This window comes from Podarcis gaigeae, assembly GCF_964106915.1.
Source record: "Podarcis gaigeae genome assembly, chromosome: 1".
NCBI classification, from domain to species: domain Eukaryota; kingdom Metazoa; phylum Chordata; class Lepidosauria; order Squamata; family Lacertidae; genus Podarcis; species Podarcis gaigeae.
This window is the reverse complement of record NC_139678.1, coordinates 67,941,811-67,957,055: the sequence shown is the minus strand read 5'-3', so window position 1 is coordinate 67,957,055 and position 15,245 is coordinate 67,941,811. Positions and strand designations below refer to the sequence as shown.

At 41.2% G+C, this 15,245-nt stretch overlaps 1 protein-coding gene across 4 annotated transcripts in view; it reads left to right on the top strand.

Moving 5' to 3' along the window:
- Window positions 1-5,662: 5,662 nt before the first annotated feature.
- The window catches only part of USP47 (ubiquitin specific peptidase 47), a 46,496-nt gene continuing 36,913 nt past the window's right edge, over window positions 5,663-15,245 (top strand). The window contains exons 1-2 of one of the 4 annotated variants that reach the window (XM_083724492.1): window positions 5,663-6,277; window positions 13,478-13,537. In XM_083724492.1, the coding sequence (XP_083580618.1) occupies window positions 6,239-6,277; window positions 13,478-13,537 (99 nt within the window). In that variant the 5' untranslated portion in view covers window positions 5,663-6,238. The remainder of the gene's footprint in view (window positions 6,278-13,477; window positions 13,538-15,245) is intronic. The other 3 variants (XM_083724493.1, XM_083724494.1, XM_083724495.1) reach the window with 3 other exon arrangements.

Genomic DNA, 15,245 nt, shown 5'->3' with positions numbered 1-15,245 from the left:
ATTTCTGGAACTCTTTACCAGCAAGTAGTTTCGAACAGCCATCATAGTAAACAAATATTAGAAAATTACATTCTAGCAGGAAAAAAATACATCAATTTACCTGCATGTATGTTCTGTATTTCAGAAGACAAGGTATTGGTAAGCTGATGCAGAATTGCAATGGAAATTGTAGCGCCATCCCTGGGTAGCAGGAGTGAGTACAATGAACAATAAGTGCAATAATTATATTTCACACTTGCATCTGCAAAAAGTTGTAGATGTTATATCATAGCATTATTCACATAATGTACCAGGAATAAGTGTAATCAGCCCTGACCACAGACATTTTTGTACCTACGGGCAACCTCACATTAACACAGGGATTACTTATATTAAAAACTTCCCTATACAGGAATGCCTTCAGATGTCTTCTAAAGGTTGTATCTTATCTCTTTGGCATCTGATGGGAGGCTTGGGTGAGGTATAAAGTGGGGAGTTGGCAACACCATGGTGGGGTTGATGGGGGCAGGGGCAACATGAGCAGGGGCAGTAGCCCCTAATATAAAGGTATCTCATACTCTCCAACAACTTGAGTCCCAAAACCGGGATGTGTGTCTTCCTGCCTGTGCTCCCGCATGAATCACATGACCCACACACAATCATGGAGCCCAAAAGACACACTTTTTTCAGGACTATTAAACCACAGGGGGGGGGCATGCTTTTTTTTAGAAAGGACAGTGCTTTTTTCAAGGTAAGGTCTCGGTGCAAAATTGTGCCAGATCACAACAGCCAGAATGGTTGCCATGCTCTCATGAGAGAAAACGGGGTGTCCTGTTTTTCCCAGGACCCTTTATGGCCAACTCATAAAGGGTCAAGGCAGTGAACATCAATAAATATATATACAATAAAACATAAACACCATACAAAATAATATGAGTGTCTAATTAGTGAAGTTTAAACATAACTGCATAGGCCAGTCAGCATAAAAATAACTCCAAGAGACATGGATCTCTGGTGGAAGACTATTTTGCATCATGGGATTGGTGCCGCTAAATGCCTGACTTCTCGCTGAAGCCAGTTGGGCCTCTGTAATACAGGAAATAACTAACAGCGCTCCTCTAAATTATCTCAGTACGATATAAGGTCTCAGGCACTTCCTAATTTGATCATCTCTGAGTCCTTGTGAAGAAAGCCAATGCCTGGAAGCATCACCACTGCTAGCAGACACATTAGCACTCATTAGCCTCAAGGGTTTTTGTTTCATTTTCTTGTTTTTATTATGTACTTTGTGTTTTTACCTTGATTTTTTTATGTTGTGAACCACCCTGAGATCTATGGATGAAGGTCGGTGTACAAATTTAATAATAATAACCCCTGCAGTAGATGCTGTCTGCCTTCTCGTGGCCAATTAAAAGGTATTTGAGCCACATCTCGCGATGTTGTCAAAGGTGTTCCAACTAATGTAGTTATTATTATCCTGCTGTTCCCTTTTCCATTGTTGTAGATGAATTGGACTCTCTTGTGTGTTGCATTGTTCTCGCTGGCAGACACAATATAATTAAATACACAATATAATTATGGCATCTTTGCACTTCATTCCTTTTCTGGTTAAGATCTCCCATGAATAACAAGCTTTTTATGAGCTTGTTTATCATTAAAATAAAGGATGGAATGATAACCATGGTCTTTGCTGCAGCAGTTCCCAAGCAGATGGCAGCAAGCAAATATTTAATTTCTACCCATTGAAATATGGGAGATTTTCTTAAAAGCTGAGGATATAGTAGCCAATATATACATGGCTGCAAATAAGAGGGACACTGCTAGTTAAATAATGCCAGTGCAAGAACAGACCCTGGTGTAATACTATTTCATAACTGTAGTTTCTTGCCTCCATTACTTTCCACAAATAGGGCAAGTGTGTAGTCATTTGCCAAACTAATATGCATTCTCCTTATTCTGAAATAATGAAGTAGTAGAGATGATCTGAGGAAGGAAAAAGACCTTGGGGTTGCAATGTGTTTTATGGCATCATTTCTACTATTTAGCTATGTTTGCCAGTTGTGAGCCTATACACACTCACCTGAGTCTTTCAGATTTTGCTATTGATGGGGAGTAAAATTAGGAACTGACAGAGAACACTGGATGAATATAGAGGAGAAACATGGCTTTTACTCATGCAGCAAGTTTGCTTCCCTACAGCAAAGCTTGTTAGCAAACTTGTACAGGAGGAGGAGGAGGGAGGAACTGAGTGCCATAATAATTGGAGACATTGATCCCAGGCACAGTGGCAGCTAGTCCCAATGGCTGGCTTTACAGGTCCAAAATACATGTGAGTTGCAAGTATGCTTCAGATGCTTCTGAAAAGAATTCTGGTGCACCTAAAAAAACCCCAAACACACCACTTTTGGAAACATGTGAACTATCCCCACACCATATTCCAATACAAAAAAGGGTTGGGGGCACTATAGAACCCCTCCCTGAGGCTGTCATTTAAGAAATGTAATTCCAGAATTAAAATAGAAACTTATATTTCATTATTCATGAGACTGAATGTATGAGATTGGATTGTGTGAGAGGGAGGCTATTATTATAAGGTCATACTGACCTCAGAAATTAGAAACTTTGAGCACATAGTACCAGCATGATGACTGATGCTCAAGTGGACAGCATGACTGTATGAAGAAGTCCTTTCTTATTTGGAGTATGTTGTGTACTACCGTTACTTTTATATTCACTTTATTTTATAACCAACCACATTAAAATAAATCTCTATCAAACATTTTCCAAGTGATGTGAGGCTTGACTCAATATTTATGTTTCTAGAGCTACCTCATTCACATTTGCAATCAGGTAGCTTTGGCTCAGAGGATTTCTTCTTCTTCTTTAAATTTTGGTTAGCTAGTTAGCTTGAAATTGCATCCTCTGAAAACAGTCTTCTTGATCACATTTCACATTTCAAATAGTGTATAATAAATAGCCTTTATTCTGGACACATGGACATACAAACATTTGTAACATGCATCGCAACTGCTATACCTTAAATATGTCAAAGGCCATGATAATATAATATACAACTGTGTGCACATACACATGCTATATAGTTTTTTATTTTAAAATAATATAACTTATATGCTATGATGATTTTTGTTTGTATTTTCACAATAAAAACATTTGCAATTTCTAGGTATACATACTCTTCAATTGCAAATAACTCTTATATGATATTGCTGGTTTTGAAATACCCTGAAATGAAGACAAACCTATTTAATTTATTTATATAAATACACACATCCTCCCTTTTGCAAATAAACATGTATTAGACAGGGTTGTTTGCACACATTACAGGGCAATCCTAACCTGAGACAATAAAAGCAGAAGAACCACTGCCCCATCCAAAGCCAATAGCCCATCTGGTCCATCATCCTATCCTCACAGCAGCCAACCAGAAATCGGAGGGGAACCGACAAGCAGGACTCAGGGACCAAAGCACATTCCCCTTCTGCAGCTTCCAATAACTGGCATTCAGAAGCATTATGCATCCAATGTGGAGGCAGAGCATAGCCATCATGGTTAGTAGCCATTTGTAGCCTTACCTTCAATGGAGTATCCTGCTGACTCCTGCCAGCCAGTTTTTTTATGCACCAGCTCCAGACTGGCACAGAGGAGGAGAAGGAGAAGGAGAAGGAGAAGGAGAAGGAGAAGGAGAAGGAGAAGAAGAAGAAGAAGAAGAAGAAGAAGAAGAAGAAGAAGAAATTTGGATTTGATATCCCGCCTTTCACTCCCTTTTTTTAAGGAGTCTCAAAGCGGCTCACAATCTCCTTTCCCTTCCTCCCCCACAACTAACACTCTGTGAGATGAGTGGGGCTGAGAGACTTCAAAGAAGTGTGACTGGCCCAAGGTCACCCAGCAGCTGCATGTGGAGGAGTGGAGACACGAACCCGGTTCCCCAGATTACAAGTCTACTGCTCTTAACCACTACACCACACTGGTACATATATTGGAGAGTGCATCTGGCAGTGGGCCAATTAGAGTGAAACAATTTACATGATGGTTTTTATCTTACATCCCACTTTTCAAAACAATCCTCAGAATGGCTTACATAAAACTAAAGTATAAATATTTTCTTAACATTTTTCATTGTCTTCCCCCCTCTTTTCCATTAATAAATGAGTTAATTCTTGTGCATACAGCTCTCTCATGACCATAGCAAACACTTAATATTTGGGGGCTTTTTCATATCACTCTCATCTTTGCCATTCACTGCTTGCTCTACGGTTTCTAGGCCATCAGACTCTTAATTCTAACTACGGGATTATAGGGGAATTTGGCTTTAGCAACACTGCCTGTAGGGAACAAAATCAGCTATATGGATCAAAAATTGCTTCATCTTCTTTGCGCAGTTGTGTGTACTCTTGTCTGTGGGATTATGTTCACCCCTCCCTTCGCTAATTAGCTGAACTTTCTCTCATAAGACTCAGAACAGAGAGGCCTTCTTTGATGTTTATGAAAGGTAGGAAGGAATTTCACACTTTGCTGTGCGTCATTCAGCTGCAAGGAAAGAATGTTACAGCTTGCTGGGCACATTACTTGGAATCAATTATTGACTTGTCGTCTTGGCACAGAATGCCTGGTAAAACTCAGTCTTGCAGGAGCTGTCATTTACTCTGGGAAATATACCTCCTTTGTGGATGAGTGCTAGCATGCTTTTTAGCTGAGGTACTGATGAAGTGGTTTAACTTATTTTCTGTGTGGAAGCAAATCATTGCTTGCAATGCCACAGAACTTTTGAATCATTCTCACATTATATTTCTACTGTGTTTCCAGGCTGAAAAGGGGAGAGAAGGGAAAAAGTACCTGTTATGTTTACACACCAACCAAAGTGTAATAGATTAATAGTCTTAAATGTAAAGGGGACTGAAATGTGCCTTGCATCACTGTAAAATATGCCAGAATATTCTCCCGCATTCTGCTTTTATGGGTTATTTTGACAGTCTTGGTCACTTCCTCATGAATGTTGATGTAGCTGTCATCATGTGCGTAGCCAGGATTTTTGTGGGGGAGGGGGCAGAACCTCAGTGTGCTATGTATTTTTATTGATGGGGGGGGCAGCTGCCCTCCCTTGGCTACGTCCATGGCTGTCATTCACTTTCTTATAAGGAAACCAACGCTGCCGGAAGTATTTTGCCATTTCCAAATCAGAAGCAACCTTTGCCGCTATTATTCTTTATCCATCTCAAATCGCTGCTGAAAAGCCATCATTTGCTGATCGTAATTTCATTACTGTACTCTACTGAAGACTCTTCAGATTACTTAACAGCATTTCAGTAAATCTGCCTCTTGGATAGAAAGTGGGAGGTGGGGGGGGGGAGGCATTAATCAAAAAGTAATACAAAAAAACGACGAGCTGTTACGGTTTCTTGCAAGTGCGCCTGCAAGCTTACTTGGGAGTAAGCACCCATCCGCGGAACTCAGCGGGGCTTATCACGGAGCAAACCTGCATAGGATGGGGCTGCGAGTTTCTCTTTACGCGCGACTCAAACCATAGGCACGTTGACGGTGCGAATTAAGTTGCTGGGAATTAAACGCGGCTTTCTTCTGGGTTAAGCAGCCTTCACGAAAATCGGTGTGTGCCAGTTTAAAGACATGGGAGGGCGGAACCAACCGAAAGCAAACTCTCCACCCAAGTTGCCTGCCTGATAGCCAGAGAGGGAGGGCGAGCGCCCAGATGTTTGTTTTATGAGGATCAAGGACGGATCGTCCTCGTCCTGCTCCCGCCTCCTCCGGAGACAGCGCCGGGGAGCCCGGCGGAGCGCCTGCGGAGCGCCGCCAGCCCTTCACAGGGCGAGCAGCCCGGGAGCAGGCCAGAGTCTTTCCCGCGGCCTCTCTGAGCCGCTTTCCCCCGGCAGAAGGTGGGAGCAGAGGCGCCCTGAGGAGGGAAGGGCTCCAGCTGCGCCGGCGACGTCTCGCGAGAAGCCCGTCGTCGGCCATTTTGCCATTGATTGGCGCTGGCGGAGGGAGGGGAGGGGAGGCGGCTGAGGCGTTGCTGCGCTCGCTGAGAAGGGGGAGAGGCGGCAGAGAGACACACGCACGCACGCAGGGAGCCACAGAAAGGAGGCGGCGGCGGCGGAGACCGAGACCGTAACGATGCCGAGCGCGCTGCGGCCCCGCTCCTCTCCCTCCTTCGCGGACGGCGCCTCCTGCTGACGACGACTCCCCGCCCGAAGCTGCCGCGGGCCCCGGGCTGGCTGCGCCACTGGCCATGGTGCCCAGCGAGGAGAACCAGCTGGTCCCCAAAGAGGTGCGTCAGGGGCCCTTGGGCGGAGGCCGCGCCTTCAGGCCCAGCTTCAGGCGGCAGAGGAGGAACGGGAGGCCGAGGCGTGCGCGCAGCCTCACGGAAGGAGTCGTTGCGTGCCCGGGCGGGTTACAGGGGCGGCGAGGGCCTGGGGCTTGGTGGGGCCTCGCTTGGAAGCCCCGGTGTTGCCTGTTGAGGGACGGGCGGGCGGGCTGGTGCTGCCGGGTGCTTCTCGGCAGGGCCTTCCTTCGCTGCTCTAGGGCCTTGCGGAAGGGAAGGGACGGCCGAGAGGCCGCGCGCATGAGTGTTGCTTCAGACGTCGCGAGGGGAGGGGGGATCTGTCACTGTGAGGAGGGAGCGAGGGAGGGAAAGGCCAAGGAGGCCCTCGGGGCATTCATTCGTGTCAGCAAGCGCAGCTTTCCAGGAAGTCGAGGTAGGTTCGATAAGGCTCAACCTTGGAAAGTTGCATGCGTGTTGTGATGCAGCTCACCTGTGCTCCCACGCTGTTGAGTGGCACTTTTGCAGCACCGGCAGAGATCCACGCGACAGGTGTGGGCGAAAGTTCAAAGGATGCTGGAGAGAGGAGGAACTTCCCGGGTTAGTCAGGGCAAGTTCATGTCCATGCGTTCAGGTTCATAGTTGTAATAGGCTCTACCTGGAAGGAGCCTTTTATGCATGGTGTGTCTGCCATGGATTCGTGTGTATGTGTTGCAGAGGATTCTGAGGATCGTGGATGGCACTCACATAAACACACACACACTCACTCAACTAACTGTTCATGTCGGGGTGCTGACTCTTGCAGGACTTCTGGAGAGAATGCAGATTTCACACTAGGGCTGGGGTTTCACACTAGAACATGCTGTTCCCCCTACTCTGGTACTTCGTAAAAGAAAAATAGTCGTAGACAACCTGTTTTCCAGGGAGACCCATCCACCATGACTGATCTTGTCACTGAAGAGCTACTGATAAGGGTTCTCTTGAGTACAGTTTGAAAACCACTAGTGTTAGAGTTTAATAAAAGAAAATAGAACCAGACTTCCAAATACAAGGAATATTCTTCTGGTTGTGATTGGAACCATTTATTTTTTTTTACAAAGGTTGTGAAGACTGAGAAAGAGACTGGTAGCTCTTCCTTTATGAAATGTTGGATTGGGGAAGTGATAGAGAAGTGTTCTATAATATTTTGGTGGGAAGGAAAGGAGCTTTCATTGTGTACAGGATGGTTTGCCCTATGACTTAGGCTGAAGCAATGCTCTTCCAAGTAGATGTATCTATCTATAGCAGTGTTCAATATTGGCCAGGCAACAGGCGTATTTTGCACCCGGCTGTCAGCCACTTGTGACCACGTGAAGATACCCGGGTGCTGGGATAGCACCTGACATCCCTACCACCTGGAAGTGAATGCCTGGGAATCCTTAGATCTTGCTTGTTTTCACACACTAACAACACATCCCATAGAATTCTATCTGTTATATTTTATCTGCACAGTCAGAATGAATTTCAGGAACCAATTTTTATTCAGTTTTCCAGTATGAACTTCTGCCCCCCCCCAAATGGCAACTAGGAATTCCGTTTTGGCCACTTTTACCCTGGTTTAAGGAGTCATTTGGCAGCTAGCTTATATATCTGAGTTTCTAACACTGAAAGACTTGGATACTGAACTGTTTCTGGATTATTTACACATTATTTCTTTTCATGTAAGAATGCCAAACTCCACTGTTGGCTTTAAACTAGACTGTTACCTTTCAGCTTTGTAACATGAGAAATAGCCTTGAGATTGTTGGAACTCCTAGAGGATCTTTCTGAAGCGAATATAATCTTTTCTTCCAAGTCAAATCTTTTCAGTTGCAGGGGAGTAAGGTGGCATATAATATTAAATTACCATACTGGAATCCTGACCCTAAACTCATTCAGTAAAATATTAAAAATAATTTGCCTTTCTACATGGGAACAGGTGTTTGGATGCATCATTGCAATTACACAAGTTCATAGAGAAGAGGTCACACGCATGACCCAAAAATGCATCTGAAAACAGTACAGTACTTTGTTTGCTTTGCTCCCCCCACAAAAAAATATTTAGTACAACTTACCTTGTATTTTGAAGTCACAGCATAGTGGGTTTCCCTACCCACAGTTAGGGCTGTGAGTTTCTTCAGCCCTAACCACTAACGTGGTAAGTTGTACAAAATAATATAGATGAGAGGGGAGGTATGTATGTGACATTGTCACACATAAAAATTGTAGCTCAGTGTATTTGTTTTTTTTAATAGTGTATAATTTCCACATTTATGGCATGTATGACATACCCATATAGTTCTGAATTATATAGTAATGTGAACAATAATGGTGCAACATCATGTGACAGCCAAGAAGCAAAGGCTAATAGCAGAAGGCCTTTGGCAGTAATTGTAGATAACTAGCACAGACTGGAATGATTAATGGCAGAGTCTGGCTCTGATCATTGTTCCTCTGTAGATATTATTCAAATGCCTTAGAAGCTTATTTTTATCTTCTAGAGCTGAACAGGATTTCAGTCCTCTCCTTTTTGGATATATTGAATTCTGTACTTAATAGGATGAAGAAAGGTTCTTGTTTCTTCTAACCTCACATTTTAAAGAAATCACTTAACTACATCTGTAGATTGTGTATAATTCTTTTTTGTTTCTTCTTAGAATATAATCATGAAACATATTTTGTAGTGTTTTTTGGACATAAACACAGAATAGTACACACCAAATGATTAAAAGGAGCTGCATTTTTAAATCTAGTTCAATGTAATTCTTAGTATGTTTACTAACAAGAAAGTACATCTGAGTTCAGTGGTATTTATTTTCTAGTTGGTTGCAGTCTTGATGGTATAAATATGCAAGGGTAGTGTGGGATGCCTCTGAAAATCCATCAGAATTCTGATGTACAATACCCCCCCAGTAGCATTTTATTTTCTACTTTAATTATTACACTGTACTATCTTTCGATTAGAGCACTAGAAAGCATTGCATTTTATATCTCTAATCTCTACTCTTCAGACATTGATACTTTTCAGAGTAGAAAAATGGTTTGTGTCTGTATGTGTATAGGAGTTACTTTTTCTTGTCAACCCCATATATTTTTCCAGAGTTAACAGAAACATTGTGTTTGTATATATCTATGTATCTATATTGCATGATTTTGTAACCATAAATCATTTCCCCATTTATGAAATACACTCCCCAAACTGCTACATCACATTTTTGTAGGAATGTTCATAACTTAAGTATACAGTAGCACCTCGGCTTTTGTTACACTCGGATAACATAAACTTCAGGTTGTGAAAGCGGCAAACCCGGAAGTGTTTTGCTGCGTGCGCATTTGCAAGAACACTCTACTATACCGCACATATGCACAGAAGCGGTCCCTCCAGTTGCAGAAACCTCAGGATCTGACTGGAGCTCCGGAACGGATCCCATCCGCAACCGGAGGTACCACTGTGTTACGGTAAAAAAAAACTAATAAAAGCCTGAACTTAAGGATCTCCCATTAAATATTTTAGTGAAATTTATGCCAACTGGGATGTACAGAAATGCATCGTGATAATCCACCAACTCTTTGCTTCAGTTTAGTATCTGAAGGTGGGACACTTTTCATTTGCATATTTTTATGTGCAAGACGTTTGACCAAACTGCGGGAGGCAGTGGAGGACAGAGGTGCCTGGCGTTCTCTGGTCCATGGGGTCACGAAGAGTCGGACACGACTAAACGACTAAACAACAACAACAACAACATGTGCAAGACGACTTAATGTATAGCATGTGTTTTTATATTCTGTTGGAAGCTGCCCTGAGTTGCTGGGGAAACCCAGCCGGATGAGTGGGGTATAAATAAAATAATAATAATCATCATCATCCAAATAATTACTTGTAAAGATTCTGTTTCTAGTACATAATTGCAGTGATTTGGTACATAATGTGAAATACATTAAAAGACTTAATAAACTTGTAATATGAATACTTTTGCCAAAAAAGCTAGCTACTAACATGCATAGGTGAATATCACATTGTTGGACCATGCTGGAAGCAACCTAAAACAGTTTCTGAAAATTAAATAATGTGTTGTTTTAATAATTAATTTGCAATTAATCCCTGAGCAGTAGTTCAGAGTACATATGTTAAACTTTGAGCAGCTACTGCTCCACAGGGTGAATTAAATCAAATTGTTGTTTCTTTTAAATTTTTAACATATTCTTGAGGTGCTGGAACACTGGGGAAAACAGCACATGAAATTAGAGGGACAGTTGATATGTTTCTGGCAGTGCTAGAGTGCAAAGCCAAAAAGAACTTTTGCATTTATACCCATACTACAGATATATGTACAATATAGTTATATAGTGTAATATATTCATTGTAGGCTCAAACATGCAAAAGTAAATCAGTTGTAGAACTTTTCAGCCAGTCACTGAGGACACATGGTACAAATTGATTTTTTTTGTAGCTGGGTTGCATAAATATGCTTGATGCTATTATTCAGTTGAGGTTAGTACCTTTTTGAAGCAGTTTTAGCAAATTTATTTAAGGCCAGGCAACAAAATCAGCAGCAACTTACAATACAAGTATTGGTCTGGAAAACCAGGATCATTGGAACTGTATTCAGTACCTTGATTAGCGATTATTACGGTTGGCTAAAATTAAAGCTGAAGGGCTTGATTAGGTTCAGAGGTAAAAAAAGTAAAGGTTGATTGCAAGCACCTGGGTCAATGAAGGCAATATTTTAATTGTAACTTTTAATTAATTAATTTATAATACTTTTTTCTGACCTCAAAACAGCTTACAAAATATTCTTAAGGTAAAATTACATGTGAATCTTGAGAAATTTCACAGAGTATGAAAGCAGAATTATTCAGGCAGCATTTCCTATATCAGGCAGCAGCTCCTCCCGAATTCTCTGAGGCAGGGGTCTGGGACTGAGCAGCTGGATTGCACTACTTCAAAATATTACTCTGTAAAAAACAGTGTTATATAATACAACTAGCCCATCCAGTCCCGTACACTTTGCTATGTGTGGCAGTTACTCAACATAGTTTTAGGTAGAAGTCTTTTTCAGCACTTCTGTGTGAAATCTTTTTAACTGAACACTCCAGGAGATGAACTTGGAACCATCTGGTTGCAAAGCATACACTCTGCTGGTGATCTGTGGTCCCTCTGCTGAATAAAATACATACAGATTGTATACAATATAAATAATAACAGCTGCGGTTTGAACTGGCAGAAAACTAGATCCAGGCCTGGAGGAGAAATGACTAATCAAAACTAAGGCAAATAGTAGTCTTTGGATTTATGTTTAGTCATGTCTGCTGAACTGTGTGTTATGGAAATTTTGATTTTCAAGGCAGACTGCTGTGAGCTCCATTTGCAGAAACTAAATAGACAAGGATTATGTTTTACTACTCAATCTTATGTTCATTTTAAAATTTAAAATGATGATATTGCAGTTGTCATGAACAGATCTTACAGATTCTCTGACTGGATATGCATCAATAGAAATGTTACTTAAAATTGGAAATTGCAAAACTTTGGGATGTGATATGCAAGTGCTCTGTTGCAATAATCATTCTCCATCTCTGAATCAATGCAGACATCCAACATGATGCCATCTCAGTGTTGCTGGACTACAACTCCTGTCTTCCTTTACTTTTGGCTGGAGCTGAAGGAAATTGTAGTCCATAGCACCTGGAGGGCATCATCTTGGCTGTCCCTTGTAGTAGGCATACATGGGAAATTGATATTGTTATTCTCTTTTTCTAATAGCTTTCCTTTTAAAAAAATGCATGCCAAATCAACAATATTTGACACATCTAGGTTGCATCATAGCCATGGATTTTGTTGACATGTTGCAGAGATCATACATTTTGGGATCATACACATACACAGTCATAATATCACATTATATAGCCACAGTATTTGTTTTCATATCACTAGGACCACATCCTCTACAAATTTGTTCAAGTCACATTTCCAGTAAATTGTGTGCTCATTTGTTGACCATAGAACGAGATATTCCTACAATGGTTATTAATGGGTTATTTTGAATTGCAAGGTCTCTTTAAAATGAAGAGAGTCAACTGCATGCCAAAATTAACAGGGATACTGCAGTAATTGAAGGGCAAAAAGTTTTCATTTTTTTTGGCATTTCTATGGTTATTATTTGGTGATGGCTTTGCTTAGGTTGATTGAGCTTTAGAACTGTTTAGTGAGGTGCAACATAGAAACAATTTCTGGCCAGTAACTTTTTACAGTACTTGTACAGATGATATCCAGCTCTACGTCTCCTTCAAATCAGAACCAGTGAGGGCAGTGTGTGTGTCTGGAGGCAGGTGGAGGATGGGTGGCGGCTAACAGATTGAGGTTGAATCCTGACAAGGCAGAAGGGTTTTCTGGTTCCCTCACTGCAAGAAGCAAAGTTACAGGGAACCAGGCAGAAGGGCTTCTTGGTAGTGGCGCCCTCACTTCAGATGTCAAGGAAATAAACAACTATCTGACTTTTAGAAGACATCTGAAGGCAGCCCTGTTTAGGGAAGCTTTTAAGGATTAATGTTTTTAGATATGTTGTAAGCCGCCCAGAGTGACTGGAGAAACCCATCCAGATGGGTGCAGTATAAATTATTATTATTATTATTATTATTATTATTATTATTATTATTATTATTATTATTATTTCTCCATTAGGAATTAAATTCTGGACATTGCTGAAAGTTTCACAACAATATGGGAATGGTGCACCTTTCTCTTATGGCCATTGGAAGGGGAAAGGCCTCAAGATGCATGTTCTTGGGTTTGTAATAGATTTAGTTGCCCTCTGCATTAGGTTAATCTAAAACATTGATGGGGAACCTGTGACCCTCTAGAATCGATATTCTTGGACTCCCAACTCCTGTCATTCATGACCATTGGTCAGGCTGACTAGGACTGATGGGAATAAGTCCAGCAGCATCTGGTGGGTCAAAGGTTCCCTATCCATGTTCTAAAACTTTGAGATCTCAACTAGACAGACTGTGAACTAGGATTTCCACATTCTTTTAGGCTCAGTTTTCCAAGTGTTCATTATTTTAGAGGGAAATGGTTTTTCTTTTTGCAAGTAACTTTCAAAGCTGTATAGATATTCTGAGTAAACATTTGAAGATTCTTCTCCACTTTAGGGTGCTATAATCTTACTATTTTGTGTTTATATACCATAGGATATGCTTTGGAGATGCAGACAAAGTATCTTTGATGAAATGAAGAAGAAATTTTCGCAGGTAGTTAGCCGCAGTAAACATTTAAAACCGATTGCTTAACTGGGTAGTAACAGCATGAGACTAGTACTTGTTAACATCTGCATGAGTTAGTAAAATGCTTTGTGAGTGTACTTTGAGCTTTATTCTTACAAGGAAGCTTTGGTATTTGGGTGTGTGTGTTGTACAAAATGGTAAGCTTGGTTGCTTTTTTTGTGTAACATTCACAAGAATTAAAAAGCATGGTGTTAAGAGCTCCAAAATAAAATAATGTGCTAGATGTTTTTTAGAAGAGTTGTATGGCACATAACTGAAAATAAAGTAGTATGTCTTATGAGCTTTGTATCTGCTTCTCCTTAAGGCAGGAGTGTTTGCTTTGCTGCTTACATGACCTTTTTAGCGTTCATGTGGATTGTTTTGTTTATAGTGAGCACATACACGTCTGTCTTTTGCTGAATGCATGCTTGATTCTATCAAAATGTTGGCTATTGGGAAGCATTTTTCCAGAGAAAATGACACGAGTGTGTTTTATTGGATGTGTAGTGAGAAAATAGTAGATATATTTTTAAGAGCATAACATTGTCATGCCTCAATAATAGACTGGATAAGAGCCAACAAACAGAGATCTGTGAGTATAGGGCAGTATACAAATTTAATAAATAAAAATAATAGCATGAAACATTTCAGTATGCATAATATGGGGTGGTGTGATTTATAATTTTAGTACTACTTAATGGTTGAAGGAAAGGGGCTTTGGTAAAAAAAATGATCATTCTAAACACTGTTCAGGGAGGCTCTTGATGTGCTGAGAAGAGAGAACCGTTCAGTTGTTGTACAATTTACACAAGTAAGCAAACAACCCAAACTGCAAAGAAGTTGTTTCACACAGTTGCAGGAGGGGAGATTTGGCTTATTTTCACCCCTCCCCTTCAGTATTTTGCTGAGACACACTGTGGTTTACAAACAAACAAACAAGCTGCAAATGGTTAATGAATTGCTTCTCAAAAATGACTTGACTCTAGCAGTAAAGTAGTGCCTCTTTTCTAGCTTTGCTTTTCATTTCTCCTAATAATATTTTTGCTGGCTTGCATGGAAGAATAAAGGCTTGCCCCCTTTATTTGGATACTTGTGAGTGGGTGGGTGGGTCCCTTCTTCTGTAGGTGGGTCCCTTCTTCTGTAGGTGGGTCCCTTCTTCTGTACCTCCCCACTCTGAACTTTTTTGTGTGTATCTGGTGGTGTGTTTGGTATGGAGGGAGGAGTGTAAGTAGAACAACTATTATTATATCTTTAAATATATAATAAAACCATTCTGGTCTAGTTCTTGGTTCTGGTCCCTAGCTTTTAGCCAGGGTTTTCAAGCTAATCATGCTTAGCATTGACCTTGGTGTAAATGTAAATGGGGCCACTCACCTGCCAAGAAAACAATGATATTAAAATGTTACATGATTGGCTTGTGTTGTCCCACCCATCTGTCAAAATCCTTTGCATGGGGTTCCCACTTGAGAACTACACCACCAGGGTCACCCCCATGTTTGGTATTCTAGGAAGCCCTGAGCATAGGCCTGGCAAAGTGGCTGTTTCTCCTCTACTTGCCATTGACAGGGATAAAAGAAAATGCTGCTTAGTGCTGAGTTTGAGTGCTTTGGAGATCTTCCTTAAGGGAAAACCTTGACAGGCCAAGATTGGAGCGTGAGCTGGAGGTACTTTAACCCTCATTTAAAATATTACAGTC